Genomic DNA, 18,626 nt, shown 5'->3' on the forward strand with positions numbered 1-18,626 from the left:
CGTTTGTTTCACTAGTTTTTGAAGTAAGGTTCTTTCTTGGGTGATACAATATGAGGTAGAGTTGATTGTTCCTCTCGCATTTGCGTGTCTTTTGCTTTAAAAATAATGTGGTTTGCTGTGCCGGAACCAACAAGCAAAGGGGGCATCAATTCACTATTGCAGTTCGTACTTACAAGCCTCCCGAAGTTTACAAGGCAAAGATTCTAACGTAAGTTGATGAGGTTATCAAGAAAAAGGCAGGGAAGAAAACAATGTAAGTGTGCTCATCAAATTTACAGTTTGCTACGTTAAGGGAGTTTGGTGGCTTGTGACCATCAAATTTTTTGCAGTTAATCGCCTAGTCCATAATAGAATTGACAATCACATTTCTATTGGGTTTTTGTTGTTTTCTCTAATGTTGTTTTCCCCATTTTCTAGTAGAGAAAAATTGTGCTCCTTTTATAGCTATTAACAACCGAATTCATGGTTGTGGATAGATCCATCTAGTATATATGGGAAAGCTCCAACAAATTGATTCAAGTTGTCCTCTAAATAGAGCATGTTCTTGAGAGGTTTTGTCTCTCATATTTCTTGATTTTCCTGCATCTCCTTTATCTAGATAATAATCATGATTTTGGAACCTTTTTCCATCTTCGAAATCTGAAGATGCTTGTAGCTAAAAGCTGAAGACTGGTGTTTTTTTTTTTTGCTGGTCTTGTTGTCATAGTTGACAATGGGATTTTATTGTAAATGACATAGATATGAAAACCCAAAGTCAGAATTTTTTCTCACAAAACATTCAAATGCATCGATAAGTTGAAAGCCTTCTATGAGTCACCAGAAAAAGCAAGAAAAGAGGAGCCAAATCTTGCACTAAAATATCTAAATACATCAAAATGATATTGCTATTACATACCACAAATTGCAATAGTAATAAATTGCATATGCAATAACATAAAAGAATATTCCATTCAACTGCTCGGCTCCCCTCAAGAAAATCCACCGTGCCTATATTTCATCACCATGAATTCTAATGGTCCTTGAATGCATGTTTGATCCGAGATCTTCGCCTTTTGATTTACATGTGCGACTATTATGACCATAACACCTACAAGTACCACATCTCTTCCCCTTTTCAATAATCTCAAATGCCGAAGGATCACATCTTGTAGAAGTTGCTTCCCCTTTAGTTTTTGAATTAGAAGGATGACCTTTATGAGATGTAACTAGGGGCTCATATAAAATAGCATCACTTGCTCGAACAAAATGCTCAATTTGCTTTCGAACAACTTCCTTTTTGGAAAGTGGCCATTGTTGATACTTCCTTTCCAACTCGTGAAGTAGTTGCTTAAATGAATCTCCTTCATTGTTTTGAGTAATATCACTATCCAAAAAGGACCTTATATCCAGCCTCCATTGTGGATTAATTGCATCAAGAGATAAACCATCGGAAAATCGTAATCTTATCTCGTGGGCACATGGAAGTCGCATGGATTGCACAAAATGCCTGGTACAAGCAGTTAGCAATCACATTTTGCTTGTAAAGCTTGTCTAAAGCAAATACAGCCACACGAGTAATCAAGTTCCTAAAAAGAGGAATATGAAAATGATGAGAAACTCTTACCTTTTTGCTTGATAATTTGCTTCTAATTTCTTGATACTGATTTTCAATTGTAAGGCATATTTTCTTTTCCACCTCAACTAAATCCCTCATTGAAACTTGTACGTAGATATGCTTTCAAAGTCGAATGTGCCCCTTCAGCTCTTGAAGTAACACAGTTTCCAAAATGCATGTGCAAGTCTATCCAAGTGGTCACAAAAAGCTCTTTGAAAGGAAGCCATGTATTTTTTATGTAGTTAATAACCGATGGCTTGTCCTTACATCGATATTCGAATTGCTAAACATTATCCTCATATTCCACTTCAATCTTGGAGTTCAAAACTTTGGAACAATCAGACATAAAAGAATCCCAATGTGTTCCTTCTTCAAACTGAGATTTACATTTTGCCACAATATTTTTCTCAATATGCCAAACACACCATAAGTTCGCACTTCTAGGAAAGAAGAATCAAACCGCATTCATCAATGCCAATTCCCTATCGGTGATAATAGCTTAAGGTTGACAACCACTATCCAAAATGTTACTCAACATTGTCAAAGCTCAAATATAATCTCCTTCTTCCTCCTTTCTCAAAAAGACAAAGCATGAATAGAAAGAAATATTAAAACAGGAAACTCCAATTATATCCAACAAAGGCATTTTGTATCTATTAGTCTTGTAAGTACAATCCATTACGAAGACACTTGATAAACTCTTTGTTAGTGCCATGGAAATAGGATGGGAGAAAAATAAATATATCAAGTGACCCTCAGCATCATGTTTAAAATTGAAGATGAATCCACCTGTACTAAGCTCATTCAATAAGGCTTGGACCATACTGCGACCATTCGGATATTCGGGACGTAACTTCGCTTTCATGTTGTAGACAATTTTAGCTATAACTTGAACATTGGGATTACTTTGTCTCAAGGAAGAACGGATTTGGCGAGGAGGTATACCGGCCTTAGACATCTCTTTCACACGCAAAGCTTCAACCTTAGAAAAGCGACGATAAGTAGGATGTCCCGACATATCATAGGGATCATGATTGTGTGATGCATTCACTATTCTGAGTGACCATGATCCATTCTTCTTTTTATAACGACGGACGTCAAAAGGATAATTAATCAAACGAGATCCAGTCTTTCGTATCTGACGTGCAACATAAATATTACGTTGATCATGATAACTACCTCCCCTATCGCATCATAGAAGAACATATTTGTCTCTCTTTGACCTTTTAATAGAGATGACATAACCTTGAGCAAGAAGATGGCTCCGCACACTACTCAAAAGATCTTCTCGAGTTAGAAAATTACTGGGTAAAGTTTCAAATGAACTTATTGCAATGATCAATTGCTCTTCTCCATTCAAATTTTCATCGTCAATAGATACATTCGAGCAATTTCGATCCTCTTGAATATTACCTGTTTAAAATCAAGTGGATGCCTAATTAAAATAGATACTATTTCCTTTGTATTATAACAGTAAACTATCTACGCCTACTCATAATAACACAACATTTAATTACCAACAAAGCACGAGTGAGTGAAACAATGGGTTAAACAAGTACAAATTAGTCTAACAAAAGTGCGATTACAAAATGGTTGTTGAGAAATCAAGTTCAACTCTACGCACAACTATAATCTAGGGCTAAAAGCAACAATTGCAACACATGGGAAAAAACAAATGTGGCATTATCCTCATAGTGTTCCAAGAAGTTAATCTATAAAAGTACAAATTTTGTTTCAACACTTGCACACGACACTGAAAAATGAAATAAGATTAAACCACTAATTCAAATCCCACTTCTTATTATCTGTCGTAACACAACTTGCCTAATATTACCTTCGTGCTTCTCAATATTACCTTCGTTCGGAGAAAAGGGGGTCGTTGGAGAGGTCATTGGTTAGCCCAATGCCGGTGCCGGCGAAATTGTGGAGGACGGGATTGACATAATAAAGTCGGGGTTTTTGGAAGGAGAGGGAGGTGTCGGAGCGAACGTTGTGCATGAGAAAAAAAAAAGAGACGAGTGGGAGGCGTGGAAAGGAGGAAGAAGAAGAAGAAGAAGAAAAGGAGGAAGGCGGGATCCGCAAGGAAAAAAAAGAAACGAAATAAAAGAATTAATAAAAAAAATCATGTAAAATTGTATCAGATTTGGTGGGTCACACATAAAGGATAGAATGGTCAAAACACACAAAAAAATGAATGTTAAAGCCATAAGGGAAGTGGAAAAGCGTGAGCCTAAATGAAACATCTAAATTTGGAACCGATCTTCTATGCTAAGGGCAAATAGGTGTAAGAGTACATAAACAATTTGCAAGTATAATACTTGAAGAACAAAATAGGAAAGCGGCTATTCAGCTGAAAAAACTACCTCATCTTTTGTTAGTCAAGGTTTGTAAAGCGTTTCCTCTCCAACAGTACTCACCTAAATTCAACACGTTGTTGGTTTAAGCAGCTAGAAACAAAGCGCAACAAGAAAAAAATGTTCCTTTTGTTCTCTTACCGTGAATCCCTTGTCGTCATGAGCTGGATAGATATACGTATCCTTTGGGAGCGAAAAGATCTAGTCAACAATAACAGCCTCCAACTTAGTGTAAAACAAGATGGCCCAAAAAAAAAAAAAAAACAAATGGAGAGAGAGAGAGAGAGAGAGAGAGAGAGAGAGAGAGAGAGAGAGAGAGAGAGAGAGAGAGAGAGAGAGAGAGAGAGAGAGAGAGAGACTTTGGCTTAGTTAAGACATAACCATTTCAAATTAAGACATAACTTGTCTCTACGTTGACAATGAGTGGGATTTTCTATTTCAAGTTTTCTTCCATAAAATATATTTAAAAAGAGAATATCATTTTTGATTTTCTTTTTGCCGTTTCATTCTAGGACGCGAAATCATTTTTCTTAGGTATTACATTTTTTACTTCATGTCAATTTGGGAAGCTTAAAATAATTATTGACTAAGAATTATGAGACTGGGAGAAAAAAATTACATAGCCAGCTCCTCATTTTTAGAAATAAATTTGGCTCTTAGGGAAAAAATATTAATTTGGTGCATAGTGATATATGCGAATTCAATTGCAAGTTAACACGTGTGATAGAAGGTATTTTATTACCTTTGTGCATGATTGCGGTAGGTATTTATATGTTTATCTTCTAAGATCAAAAGATGAAGTGTTTATCACGTTTAAGAAATATAAGGTTGAAGTGGAAAATCCATTAGAAAGAAAAATTAAAGTTCTACGTTTAGATAGAGGTGGAGAATAGTTCCTCAATGGTTTTTCAACCTTTTGTGAAGAACATGGTACTATTTGTTAAGTTTCTGCACCATACGCTTGACAATAAAATGGTTTGACTAAAAGAAAGAATATAATTTTAGGAGAAATGTTTAATTGTATGATTTTGAATTCAAAAATGCCAATTAATCTTTGGGGAGAAACATTACTTACTGCATGTTACATTCATAATAGAATATTATTCAAGAGAAATAACATTAGTCCTTATGAATCATTAAAATGTAGAAAATCAAACTTGTCATACCTTAAAGTGTGGGAGTGTTTGGCATACTATAGAGTATCTAAATTTAAGAGGACAAAACTTGGTCCTAGAGCTATCAAAGGTACTTTTAGTGGATATGCTGAAAATAATAAAGCTTATATGGTTCTTAATTTAGAGTCTCAATGTTATAGTAGAACCGAGATATGTTGCAGTTTTTTAGATTTTGAAATTATTGAGAATAATATTAAGATACAAGATACGAATAATTCAAAACCTATATAAACACAAGGAGATTCTCATGAGAAAGGAATTAATGATTCTAAAGACATGACCGAACCTAGGAGAAGCATTAGAGCAAAAAAATTAAAAGATTTAGGTCTAGACTTTACTACTTAAGTTTTCCTTGTTGAAGGAGACAGAGATAATAACGTGACAAATAAATACTATTCGGTATTGAATCTAGAAGATGATCATAAAAGTTTGGACCTAAATCTTTTATTGGGTATGCTGAAAATAATAAAGCTTATATGGTTCTTGATTTAGAGTCCAGTGTCATAGTAGAACCGAGATATGTTGCATTTTTTTAGAACATATGTTCTACATATTTTGAAATTAATGTGAATAATATCCAAATACAAGATATGAACAATTCAAAACCTGTAGAAACACGAGGAGATTCTCATGAGAAAGGAACTAATTGCCTAAAGACATGACCGAACCTAGGAGAAGCACTAGAGTAAAAAAATTAAAAGATTTAGGTCCAGACTTTACTACTTAAGTTTTCCTTATTGAAGGAAGGAAACAGAGATAATAATGTGTTAAATAAATACCCTTTAGCATTGAATCTAGAAGATGATGCTAAAAGTTTTAGTGATGTTATGTCTTCTAGAGATGCTTCCTTTTGGAAAGAAACTATAAATGATGAAATGGGCTCAATTATGTCCAATCCTACTTGGGAAAGGATCTAAACCTATTGGGTACAAATAGATTTTCAGAAGAAAATGTGATTTTGATGGTTTTGTAGAAATGAGTTTGAGAGGGTAAAACTTGTGAAGCTATCACATTGATAGGAAACGTTTTGGGTTGATATTGACTTGATTCTACATAATTTTTCAAATAATTAAGGAACAAAATTTCTTGAAAATAGAAGGAATTATGCCATTGGAACGAGTTTTTGGTAATTCATCATGATCATTTCAATTTTTTTGAAAGGGAATATCCAAGCTTTTAAGGCTAAATTAGTAGCCAATTGTTATAGGCAAAAAGAAGGAATAAATTATTTTGATACATATGCTCCTGTAGAATGTAACATCTATTCAAATTCTTTTTGCTTTAGCATCAATTTATGATATTTGTATTCATCAAATGGATGTTAAAACTACCTTTTGAAATGGAGATTTAAATAAGGAAATTAACATGAAATAACCAGAGGTTTTTGTTCTTTTTTAAAATAAAGGGAAATCATGTAAATTAGTTAAATCTCTTATGGGCTTAAGCAGGCACCTAACCAGTGGTATGAAAAATTTGATTCGGTCATATTGTCAAACGGTTTCAAACACAATAGCAATGATAAGTGTATTTATTGTAAATTCACTAAAGACTATGGTGTTTTAATTTGGTGATACGTTGATGATATGTTTATCTTTGGAACCAATATGATTGGAATCAATGAGATTAGAAGTATCTAACTTTCATATTTAAAATAAAAGACTTGGGTGAAGTAGATACTATGTTGGAAATTAAAGTTAAAAAAAAAAATAGTGGGGTTATTCTTTGAGCCAAAGTGATTACGTTGAAAAGATGTTAAATACATTTAAATATCTTGATTTAAAAAAAATGAGTACTCCTTTTGATACCAATATTAAATTAAATTATAATACTGGTATAGCAGTGACATAACTTGAATATGCGAGTGCTATAGGGTCTTTAAGGCATGTGATGCATTGTACTAGACCTAATATTGTATTTTCCGTGGGTAAGTTGAGTGGATATACTAGTAATCCAAATATGGAACATTGGAATACTATCGCCATAATTTTTGGTTATCTTAAGAAAGCTAAAATTTTTGGATTGTTCTATAATAATTATCCGGTTATATTAGAAGGATACACTCATTCTAGTTGGTTTACAAGTGTGAGAGATAAACATTTCATTTTTGGATGAATATTCACATTAGGTGGATGTGTTGTATCTTGGGCAAGCAAGAAACAAATATGCATAACTCACTTCACAATGGAATCCAAATTTATTGCTTTAGCAATAACTAGGAAAGAGGCTGAATAGACAATAAATTTGTTGTTGGACATCAAATTATTACTTAGTCCTATGCCTCCTATTTCTATTCAATGTGATAGACAAGCCACTTTGGCAATGACTTCTAATAGCACTTATAATGGTAAGTCTAGACATATCAATCTAAGACATGAGTACGTGAGATAATTGATTCGGGATGGTACCATAACAATTTTCTATATGAGTTCAAGTAAGAATCTGGCCAATCCCTTTACAAAAGTTCCACCAAGAGATGTGGTAAAGATGATCTCAAAAGAAATGGGGCTGAAATTGTTTGACTAAAATCACCAGTAATAGTAACACAACCTAATATTAGTAAATCACTAGTTAAAAGGTTTAATGATAAATTACTAAAAGTTGTTGTTTAATACTAACACTAGCCCGACATGAGAAGTTAGTATCATCTGTTACGTTATTGGAGGCTGAGTTATACTTTTAATGAAATATACGAATTAGTAACGCGTTTATTAGTAATAGGAGCACATGGTAAATGTTTCACTCACATGGGCTTAGAAGTGGTGCCATTTCTTACAAAAGTTAGGGTTGCTTTTTAGAGAGCTCATGAAATCGAAACAAGCATAATGCCACAATGGTGCTAAGTAAATTATAGAACTTCTCATTGAAACAAGAGATTAGTATATATGGAGTATATCCAATTCTATTATGTAAAGTAACAAGTTTAAAGCTACAACTACTTATAACTTTGATAGAGTTTTGAAATACTTGCGCTAAATAAAGGTTAACTCAAAAGAGACCTTTTATGCATGTATATTAATCTCATGGAAATTTTGGCCGTATTCAACTTTTATTTAGAAATCTTCTTCTACAAATAAAGTGGGGGATTGTTGATGTTTGTTTGTCAAACAAACAAAATGTTGCATTTTCCTTATCCCACATAAGAAAGATGAGAGATTGTGAGACACTTTATAAGTGAAAAGTTATTCTAGTCTTTCAAATGAAGAAATGGCCACACCCCACTATACAAGTGAGCGGGTGCATGAATAATTGCGCAATTTCGTGCACTTTGCACGCTTGAGCAGTCATGAGTTAGAATTGGCACTAATCAACTATTAGTTTTTATTTATTAAATTTTAAATTTAATAATTATATAAAAAAAAATAACTGTTGCGTCTAGCAAAATAGTGCGACTCTTCACAAAAGAGTTGTAGTTAATTTCTATTATTATTTTTAATCTAGTATTTTTTTAATAATGTCTAATAGTTATTAGGGGCTCTTACAACCTTCGAAAAGGTATTCGAATTTACAATTTCGGAGGAAATGAAGAGGTGTGTCCAAATTAACAATTTTTGGACATGAAGAGTTGTGTTCGAATTTACCGTTTTTAAAAATGAAGAGTTTTGTTATGTTATATTCATTAGTTTCACCACAGCTTCCATTTTCGTTTCTTTTCATAGATATACACACATCTTTTTCAATTGTTTTTCCTTTGAGTTCTTAGATAAATATTAAAATTGCTATCTAATATTTTCGGTTAAGACTTTGTTGTATCCTAAGATTTTTTCCGATAATCACTAGCAATTTTGTGAGACAAATAATTGAAAGTGAATTCACGCCTCAAAGTCCGATTCCATTCCTTCTCATTTGTTCATCATATTTTCCACCTGAAAATAGGTCTAGCTTTTACAAAGGTGGATGAGGAAGTTGTCCATGAGGTGGGCATACCCGCCAAGGGGTGAGCGAAAGCCGAAGCCGCTGTGGTTGTTGTGACAAGCAACTGTTCTTCAAATGAACCAAGCTTTGCGCCATTAAACCGCTTCAAGCTCTCTCTCTCTCTCTCTCTCTCCCTAGCTCTTATTCGGTGAGGGTGGAATCTTCTACTGGATATAACCCTAGTTTAAGAGTGAGTCAGTATAAACCTTGTATCTCGATTTCTCTTTTTCCCTTTTACGCTCTATCTATATGTGGTTGTGAAAATGCCCTTGATGAGTTTCTGTGAAGGAATGGTCCATTCTTTGATCATGTGTTGCAAGTCTGGAACGAGAGAGAGAGAGAGAGAGAGAGAGAGAGAGAGAGAGAGAGAGAGAGAGAGAGAGAGAGAGAGAGAGAGAGAGAGAGAGAGAGAGAGAAGCAGTAATCTCTTGTTCCTGACATTACAAGGAGCTCAAGAAAGGTCCTCATGGGCATGTGAAAAAAATATCTGAGTTCTTAAATTCAGCATTAAGTTTGTGACGAGGCTGAATTAGTTGTAGAAAAGTGTAGCCCAAAGTTCGGATCGTTCCTTGGTAGAGGAGTGACTGGAGATTGGAAGAACTATTCGACTCCGGAAATGGTGGAACGCTTGGCAAATGGGTCGGAGCTGGTTTTAAAGTCGAGATCACTTGCCGCATACCCGAATTATTATCCGTTGATCGACTTGATGAGGGGGAAATAAAGAATAAAAGGGAAAAGTACACTTTTAGTGTTAAAAGTTGTGTACAAAGATCACTTTAGTACCAAAAGTTTCAATCAGATTACTTTAGTGTCGGGTTTTTTTAAAAACGATCGTTTTAGTGCCAAGTCCGATTTTCGCCGGAAATCTGATGTGCCATTATTTTATTATTATTTGAAGGCGATGTGGCACCGATGATGTCCAGTCAGCAAATTAAAAAAAGGTAAAAATTAAAAAATACTAAAAATAAAAATAAAAAGTTAATTAGCTTACAAAAATAAAAAAAATACAAATTGTTTTTTCAAAATAATTTGAAAAATTAGGTTAAAATTTTTTTAAAAAAAGTAAAAACTCATTAAAAAAAAAAAAGGTGAACGTTTGAAGGTAGCGAGGGCTTACACGGTCCTCACGGGGCTCGGCGACCCTCGGGGGCCATGCCCCACCATAGCCGGCGGCGAGAGCTTAGCCCTCACCGCTTGGTTCTCCACCAGAATTTTTTTTTAAGTTTAAGGTTTTTTTTTTTAAATTTAGCTTATTTTTAATTTTATTTTAAATAAAGTTTGTATTTTAAATGAATTTAATTTTTAGCTAATTCTTAAATTTGAATTTGTTTTATTTTAATTTATTTTAAAGCGCAGAAGTCCACGTGGCAACCCACGTGGATTTATTTATTTTTTAAAATGTCATTTTTTATTAAAAAATAATTATTAATGACACGTGAAAATTTTGGCCGAAAATTCTCGCCGAAGGCACCAAAGTGATCCTTTTATCTCTAACTTGGCACTAAAATGATCCGATTGAAACTTTTGGCACCAAAGTGATCTTCGTGCACAACTTTTGACACTAAAAGTATACTTTTCCCAGAATAAAATTTGCCTACGTCTCTTGATGTTAGTTCATCCTCATCGTCACCAATGAAAAGGACTGACGCAAATCAATAATATGTTTCTGGGGATATCGAGCAGATACATGTGACGCTGACGCAAATTGGTACATATCAACATCTTTCCATGCCAGACGAGGGACAAATCCAAAAGCGAATTTATTATGGACCTCAGATCTCCAGGTAACAAAACTCGTCTGTTTCCAGCAAAAGCACGCAACTGATATCTTAGGATTCTCCAATATACAAAAGGGTCAGAAGAAAGAAAAATCCTCTGCGGTTCTTGCTGGCCTGGTCAAGAACGGCTCCGTAAGGACATACCCACAAAACAAAAATCATCCTTTGCTACCTCCATTGGTTTTTGCTCTCCGCACAATGTCTGGTCCTGCTCCTGTCTCATCTTCCGCAAGCCTCAAGATAGGGATCGTTGGCTTCGGCACTTTCGGCCAGTTCCTGGCGCTGGCCATGATCAAGCAAGGCCACTCCCTGAGAGCGACTTCGAGGACCGATTATTCTCAGCTGTGTGCTGATCTGGGCATCACGTTCTTCAGGTACGTGCTCATGTTTGACGATAATGCACAAATGCAGTACGTCATGCGAGTTTTCAGTTTTCAGATTTCTGCAGATAATGCAAGCGCCTAATGAATTGGGATGTCCTATTGCAGCGACGTGGCTGCATTTCTTGGAGCAGAAAATGATGTGATACTGTTATGCACATCGATCCTGTCTCTCTCCCAAGTTCTAAAGTCAATGCCGTTCCATTCGCTGAAGAAGCCAGCGCTATTCGTCGATGTACTGTCGGTCAAAGAGCATGCAAGAGACACTCTCTTACAAGTAATAAGAGCTAGCCTACACATTTGGTCATGCCTGTTCATACATGACAAATTTCCAGTGTGGAAACACCAAATGCATGCGCATATCACCGTACTCAGTTATATGGCTGCAATTTTGTAGGTACTTCCAGAAGATTCAGATGTGCTGTGCACTCATCCGATGTTCGGGCCAGAGAGTGGTAAAGATGGGTGGAGAGATCTTAACTTCATGTATGAGAGAGTTCGAGTGAGGGACGAGAAAACATGCTCAAGCTTCCTCAAGATTTTCGAAATCGAGGTACCCTCTAAAGCATAACCTCGGCAAGCTGTATACTTGAGCATGAATAAGAAGAATTTCAAACATTGCATCATTGCCTTCACAGTCTTACTGTGAAATACACTCCAGTTAGATAGACTAGTAGTGAACTAAGTTTATTCTCCTCTGTGTCCTTAATACTGCCCAACCAGCAAATTTCTAGAACCGATTGCTTGTCAAACCCTACGGATATTTCGGCAGACCAACGTGAGGCATATCTTCCAATTACAGAATGAATATGTATTCTTTGTGAATGTCAGGGGTGTAGGATGCTTGAAATGTCTTGCACAGAGCATGATGAGCTGGCAGCTAAGAGTCAATTTATCACCCACGCTATTGGCAGGTATTTCCTAATCCCAACTTCCAAGTTATTCCCAAACTCCAACTGACTGATTATCTTACAATAAGAACTGATGTTTTTGTACTTGGATAGAATCTTGTCGGACATGGACATCAAATCGACACCGATAGATACAAAGAGTTTCGAAGCTCTTGTTCAACTGGTAACGTCAACAAGTGAATTCTTGTTGTTGGTTTTTTCCTTTTTTGTCTTTTCAAATGAACCTATCGTAAAAGTGCATCATCTGTAAGGAAATAGAAGATATCCAAAATGAGAGCAGCAGACTGAAAAAGTTTTAAGTTTGGATTTTTGTATTTCCAAGTCCTCTTTTTTCTCTATTAGCTCCACCAATAAAATACAGTTGTCTTTTGATACGACATGCTGACAGTTTTCATAACCGCAGAGGAAGAACATGGAGTGCGATAGTTTTGATCTGTTCAGTGGGTTGTACATCCACAACAGGTTTGCGAAGCAAGAGGTAAGGAGCTGATGCATTTCACTCGGAAATGATTCATCTCAAGTTTCAGTTTGATCCTACTTCTGAAGCAGGAAATTACTTCTTACCTGAGATCATTAACGAAAATAAATTTTCCCAATGCAGCTAAAGAACCTAGAGTTTGCCTTTGAGAAGTTGAAACACAAGCTGCCGAAGAGGAATGATGAGGAACAGGAAGTAAACCAGTAGTGCATGGTGAACAACATCAATATCACCTTTATCCCAAACTAGTTGGGGTCGGCGGAGTGCATGGTGAAGAACAGCCGCTGATAAATTTCTTTTTCACTACAAATTTACTGCTTATCGGAACAGTTTCTTAGCTGTAGAAACTGTCAAAAAGGTGCCCCTCAATTCACTCCAGAGAGAGATTATACTGAGAGATATATTGCCAGATTTCTACTTCTGGAGAAATACCAGCTCCACACTTTTTTCAGTACCAAACATTCTAGGCCTGGTGTCAAAACTGTGTAATGTGTACAGATGCAGTCTTTGCATTATCCTCATATGTGATGAATATTTGAAAGAATATGACTTGGCAATTTACAGTTGGGCAAGAGAAGAAAAATATCAACTATCACTGTAAATGAATGAGCATTTTCTCTTCCACCAGCTTGCAAAATATAAAGTTCAGAAGACGGCAACAGCAGAGCATCAAGTTATCACCTCACTTGTTCTTGATTTCGTCACTGCCCGCCTCTTCTGTTATGTTGCACTGCAGTGTAGCTGTGTTAGGCGAATCAGGTGTCTGATAAGAAGGCTCTGTACTCTTCCTGCTCTGCAGGCCCGTAAAACGAGCAAGATCGACCCATTGCTGCAGTATTCAAGCAAAAACCACACGTTTAACACGGTCTGTAAAAATAAAACAGTCCAATGGCATTATTATATTGATGGTGGAAGTGGCTAAAGAGCAAAGCTAACAGGGAGAACATACGAAGGATAAAAGATGCAACAGTCATGATCGCAGTAAACTGAAGAACCCAATTTTGTGATGGAGAAAACAGAGATCATCTACATCTAAAACCCCTCCTAGGAGTTCCAATAGAGCACAAATTGCTAGGCTTGTTATAAAAACAAGCTTTAGTATGTCTGTGGCTGCCCAATTTTATACCCAGAGAAATAAAAAGGGAAAATTATCCTAGTTACTTGGTTGGCAGCAAATACATTGATAAGATGTGGGTTTGCGCTGAACTAACCTGAGTTCCCCAGTAAGAGTTGATAGTCCGTGCTATAAAAGAGAGCATATTCACAAGCAAAGTTTGGGAAGCAAATTCCTCTGATACCCGATGCTCCACGATCCCAGCAATAATCTGCTTAACATGGGTTTTTATTGTTAAAATCAAAAGAATACGAAGAGAAGCTTATATTGAACGGAATATAGTACATTGCTTTTATTTCACTATTCAAGAGTGCCCGGCACTTGTTGCTATTTGCAGTTGCTTCAGGCTAGATTACCTCTTATTATTGGGAAATGCAGCACAAAGCTAAACAATGACAGAAGTTGAGGACATATGAAGCATGCAAACTAAACTACTGGTTTTGGTCGTAACCTCTCTGTTGAGCATGTCAGCAGCATAACATGCTTCCTGTACTTTACATCACGTAAATGTCAATATCTATCAACGTAAAATGATAGAAATCAGTGTGCCCTCTAAATTAGTTCATAAGTTGTATTTCTCTTCACATTAAAGCACTTGATATTGGATATTCAATTAATATTTAGATTGTCCAGCGTTCGTTTCTACATCACATAACTCTCATGTGCCAAGTGCACTACTCATAATGTCTATTCATGTAAAACAATAATAACAAACGTGTATCTGGATGTGTTATTCAGATACATTATAAGATAATCTGCATACAACTAGTTGCACGGGGGTGGAGTTCATGTTCAGTCAAATAAAGTGGAAATTTCTAGCTGGCAAAGACAACTTTGAAGTTCAAGACATAGCAGTTGCACTTTCAATTATGGTTGAATGCTAAGTGGCAGTGAGATTATTAACCTACATGTCAACCATTTACAGACCAACTAAGAACAGAATATGGAAGCCTGGGCAAACTAAAGGTGTGAACCTTGTGAAGGTTGATAACCAATTAATGCTCCAAAAGCCGATTTTCCCTCTAAGCAGTCCCAAAAAGAAATGAGTGAAAACATGGGTCTATTAGAGTGGTTTTAACCTAGAGCGAGCTACCACTGACCTGATACCGGAGATTTGCTGAGGTTCCAAGAAAGCATCCATAGACAATTGCTGTTTTCAAAATTGGCGATCTTTTGTTTTGATGTCCTGCAGCTAGAGCAGGATTAAGGTATCTCCGGAGTGCATACAAAATGTTTGAGGCTGCCACAGTCCCAATACTTGAAATAAATCCCACTGTGCCAAGTTTTAAACCACCAAAAAGTACTGATGCAATCCGATGGCTCACATTCCAGTCCTTCCCAGCAAGGTCCTTTTGAAATGCATTAGCTGGAATAGACCCCAAGATACCTCGCAAAGGATCCATGCTATCTGGCATATTCATTTCATCGGCAAATGAAAGAAAGGAAATAGTTGGGGCAGGAAGCCACACAGTGAAGAAATCAACAACTGATCCTCTCAAAGTGTCAGTGATAACATAGTCTAGCTCTTCAAAGAAATTCTCTTTCCGTCTCTCATACTGCGCTAAAAGTGTGGTGGTAATTGATATAGCTTCCTCTATAGCTAATCTATGCAAGAACTTGGGGTCCGCCAATAGTCTCTCCCTAAAGCCCTGCATCAAAGTCACCTACCACTATTAACTCATTGTGGTGAAGAATAAGGATAATTGTAACTATTTACGATAGTGACACAGTACAAATGAACAACAAGACAATCATACCATAATGTAAATATATCCACTATAGTGTAAGACCATCACAAATCTTACGTTGTGACACTGGAGAAACAATCTAAGAGAACAGTCTACCTGAAAACGGTGAGTGAGCTCCGCAATTAGAGGATATTGCTCTAAATCGAAAAAGTTCTGCAAGACCTCCGGTGATACTAGACCAAGATCCAGACCTTTCTGAAGATCCTGATGGCAATATCATAGCAACACCATCAGAAAGCAAGGTCTTTCATAATGCTGAGACACTCATGCGCAAACACTTAAGAATTTGAAATTGTCGAAAAATATCTAGTTAAAGCCAATTACTAAGTACCAGTACAACCTTGAAAACATCAGGCATAGTTAAGTCTAAATCATTTTTAGAAAAAAAGTACTAAAACTAGGACTACACCAAAGTTAACCAGTTACTATTCAGTACAGTCAATAAAAAAGTCGAGACAACTAAGTACACTGGGACTATCAATGGTGACAAATTGGCTCAACATTTTATGAGGGAACCATTACCTGGGCATTCTACTTTTACAGAATAGGTTAGAAATTGCAACCGTTTAGCACAATAGCATTAAGCCATCTCATTTGAGTGGGAATTCTATTAGAATGTCATCATCGTCCCCACAACATTCTCGTTCCAGTTTGTCCATCTATTTTACGAGCGTGAAATCATCCATACTTATTCAAATAGTCCCAAGAGGACAAATGATCCTTCTTCCACCTTCTTTTGAGGATAAGGAGAAAAACCCCATGAAGATTCAAATGATGTGCTCCGAAATAGGATATCAAAAACTAGTGCTTGAAAATGATTCCAGTGCTTTGTCTGAAAATTGTACTTAACCTGAAAGCAGCACGCATCTAGAAGACCCCAAAACAATACACATACGCTGCTCAGACAAATTCAAATGCTCATAGAAAAAGCAAACCTGGGGTAAGGCATCTCGCTGCCTGCCTGCCGCATTCATTACTCGGGCAATTTCAGCACGGTCAAAACAATTTCTGCTGCAGGGTCTAGCAGCTGAATACCACAGAAAGTCTGCAAAAGGGACTTCTCCTTCTCTTCGTATGTACTGCCTTTCCGGGTCCAGTAATATAACAACTTGGTTTTTCTTTTGCATCTTCCTCGAAATTCTTGCCGGCAGTCCGGTCCCTCTTGATCCATATGTAACGTGACTTGCCCCAGTCATTACAACCAGAACTCCATTGGATCCCACGTCTCCAATTGCTTGTAAAATTATTTGGGACATGCTATATTCTTCAAGCACTCGTGCCTGAGCAGATAGATAAGAGCTTGGACCAAAAGGGACTCCTTGATTTGGAAAATTCATGTCGATCGATGATCTATGTGAAGTGAAACCTGTAATGAAGCCTGAACCAGCAGGAGGCGCATATAATTTACGCTCAGCCTTAGAAAGTCCGCGAATGCCTTCTGCTTGAACAGTCCTCAAGATCTATTCAAGGAAAAGTCAATAACGAAGCCTTCTGTGAGTGGCCATAACCATCAAAGTAGGCCAGCACATGATAAAACTCTTATTTGAAAGATGGCAGCACCTAGAATGCTCTAAGATGACAAATTTAAGACATGGTTCTCTCTCCCAATCATTTTATCAAGCTGTGAAGCTTAATCCAATGAAAACATCAAGTTTGCTGCAAGTGGAGACTTTCAAAGAACAACACACTCAACTGCTTTGGATTGGCATTGAAAAATTTCCTAAGATTTGATTAGTAATAGCCAATGGTGGCAAAATGGAAGCATAACATAGCATCGCCTCCAGCATAGCACTGTGTGGAAATGCAAGCAGTTCAAGAATCAATTGCCAGCATAAGATTTAATCTAGGAACTGAGCGCATGCAGAAAATTGTTACTTGGCTATATGCAATGGCCAACATAGCTAGCAAGATATGGTACTACCTTTAGTGGAGTACCACAAGCAACAATGCGAATTCCATTGTCCCGGCAATAACTCAATAGAGGCTCATACTCCTGCCATCGTTGGGGCGGCCAATGCTTCATCAGAGACTTCAACTCTTCCCCATCAGTCCTATCATATGGTTTTACCGTCTTCATGATCAGTAAACAAAAGATCACCTCTTGCTAAGTTTTCATGGAAAAGAACACAAGATGAATCATCAAATTTGAATCAAGTATCGACCTTTTCAAAGATTAAACCAGAAAATTACTACAACTGTCGGCTTCAGCTCTGCCAAATACATAATAATGATGATAACATGCGCATAATTTTGATTAGCACGAACCTCTTATCAATGAACTGATTGACCTCCTCCTGCAAATTGCTGGGGAACGCCTCCATTGCCACTGAAATCGACTTTTCACTCTCCAAACACCGCCTCCTCAAATTCTTCACAATCTCAAGCTCCAACACCTTGTCATCGCGAGTTGGCACCTGCTCGGCCTCGCCCAAATACACAATCCGGGCATTAATCAGCTTCTCCCACACCTTGCTCTTATCCTTCCCCACGGCCATCGGCTCCCCAATCGCCGTCGCATCGTATATCCTCGAACTTATCACCTCCTCCTCCTCCTTCTCCACCGCCGGAGCCTGCGCAGGCAAATTCTCCGCGGCCGCAGGTGGGGTAGCTACGGAGGATGCGTTCGCCGGAGGTTCGTTGACCGGAGGCCTCTCCTCCGCCCTGGTTACAGCCGACTGGAGAAATGAGGCTCCGGCGGCCAGAAGAGGCGCGACCAACGCGGTGCGCCTCGTGGTGGCCGGAGCCGCGTCTCGATCGCCGGCGAGCTCGGAGGCGTTCCGGCGGCAGGAGACGGCGGACGCGAGGCGGCGGAGAGGGACGGCATGGGGCGGAGCGTACCCGGGGCAGCTGGCGGAGGGGATGTGAGGGACGGGTGGATGGAGGCTGAGGGCTCTATGAAGGTGGTGGTGGGGCTTCATTTTTGGCGGCGAGGGAGTCGTGGGGTACTTCATACTCGCTCGCTCGTAGTACTACATGGCTAGCGAGAGAGAGAGAGTGACAGAGAGAGCGTGGACGTTGGTTGTCGAGAGGCTTGAGATTCGACCAAAAATAAAACAGAGGCTTGAGAAATTTTGGATATGAGCTGCTGACTAATGGAGAAATGGATAATTTTTTTTTTCTTTTTCTATTTTCGAGTGGACGTAATTCTAATTTCTTTTTGTTTTCACGTGACGTGGGAGGGC

At 37.6% G+C, this 18,626-nt stretch overlaps 2 protein-coding genes across 2 annotated transcripts; one reads left to right on the forward strand and one right to left on the reverse strand.

Moving 5' to 3' along the window:
- Window positions 1-10,723: 10,723 nt before the first annotated feature.
- Window positions 10,724-13,184, forward strand: LOC115748168 (arogenate dehydrogenase 1, chloroplastic-like). The gene is made up of 8 exons (XM_030684611.2): window positions 10,724-11,187; window positions 11,302-11,470; window positions 11,591-11,746; window positions 12,025-12,107; window positions 12,198-12,267; window positions 12,508-12,582; window positions 12,706-12,785; window positions 12,843-13,184. The coding sequence occupies exons 1-8, from the start codon at window positions 11,012-11,014 to the stop codon at window positions 12,868-12,870; spliced, it is 837 nt and encodes a 278-aa protein (XP_030540471.1). The 5' UTR covers window positions 10,724-11,011; the 3' UTR covers window positions 12,871-13,184.
- LOC115748167 (protein RETICULATA-RELATED 5, chloroplastic) lies at window positions 13,086-18,428 on the reverse strand. Its single transcript, XM_030684608.2, has 7 exons — window positions 17,710-18,428; window positions 17,366-17,495; window positions 16,380-16,904; window positions 15,541-15,648; window positions 14,797-15,345; window positions 13,794-13,907; window positions 13,086-13,411 (listed from the first exon to the last, which is right to left on the reverse strand). Exons 1-7 carry the CDS (start codon window positions 18,393-18,395, stop codon window positions 13,265-13,267), a joined length of 2,259 nt encoding a protein of 752 aa, XP_030540468.1. The 5' UTR covers window positions 18,396-18,428; the 3' UTR covers window positions 13,086-13,264.
- Between the last annotated feature and the right edge of the window lie 198 nt (window positions 18,429-18,626).

The sequence above is a fragment of the Rhodamnia argentea genome, chromosome 8 (assembly GCF_020921035.1).
Source record: "Rhodamnia argentea isolate NSW1041297 chromosome 8, ASM2092103v1, whole genome shotgun sequence".
Lineage (NCBI taxonomy): Eukaryota > Viridiplantae > Streptophyta > Magnoliopsida > Myrtales > Myrtaceae > Rhodamnia > Rhodamnia argentea.

Excerpts from the sequence above, each read along its gene's own strand:
- LOC115748168 (XM_030684611.2), top strand. The coding sequence starts at position 11,012 with ATGTCTGGTCCTGCTCCTGTCTCATCTTCCGCAAGCCTCAAGATAGGG. Across the intron at positions 11,188-11,301 it reads CTGGGCATCACGTTCTTCAG|CGACGTGGCTGCATTTCTTG; the intron begins GTACGTGCTCAT and ends GTCCTATTGCAG. Across the intron at positions 12,583-12,705 it reads ACAGGTTTGCGAAGCAAGAG|CTAAAGAACCTAGAGTTTGC; the intron begins GTAAGGAGCTGA and ends TTCCCAATGCAG.
- LOC115748167 (XM_030684608.2), bottom strand. The coding sequence starts at position 18,395 with ATGAAGTACCCCACGACTCCCTCGCCGCCAAAAATGAAGCCCCACCAC. Across the intron at positions 16,905-17,365 it reads CTTGTGGTACTCCACTAAAG|ATCTTGAGGACTGTTCAAGC; the intron begins GTAGTACCATAT and ends TTCCTTGAATAG. Across the intron at positions 15,346-15,540 it reads AGCTCACTCACCGTTTTCAG|GGCTTTAGGGAGAGACTATT; the intron begins GTAGACTGTTCT and ends ACTTTGATGCAG.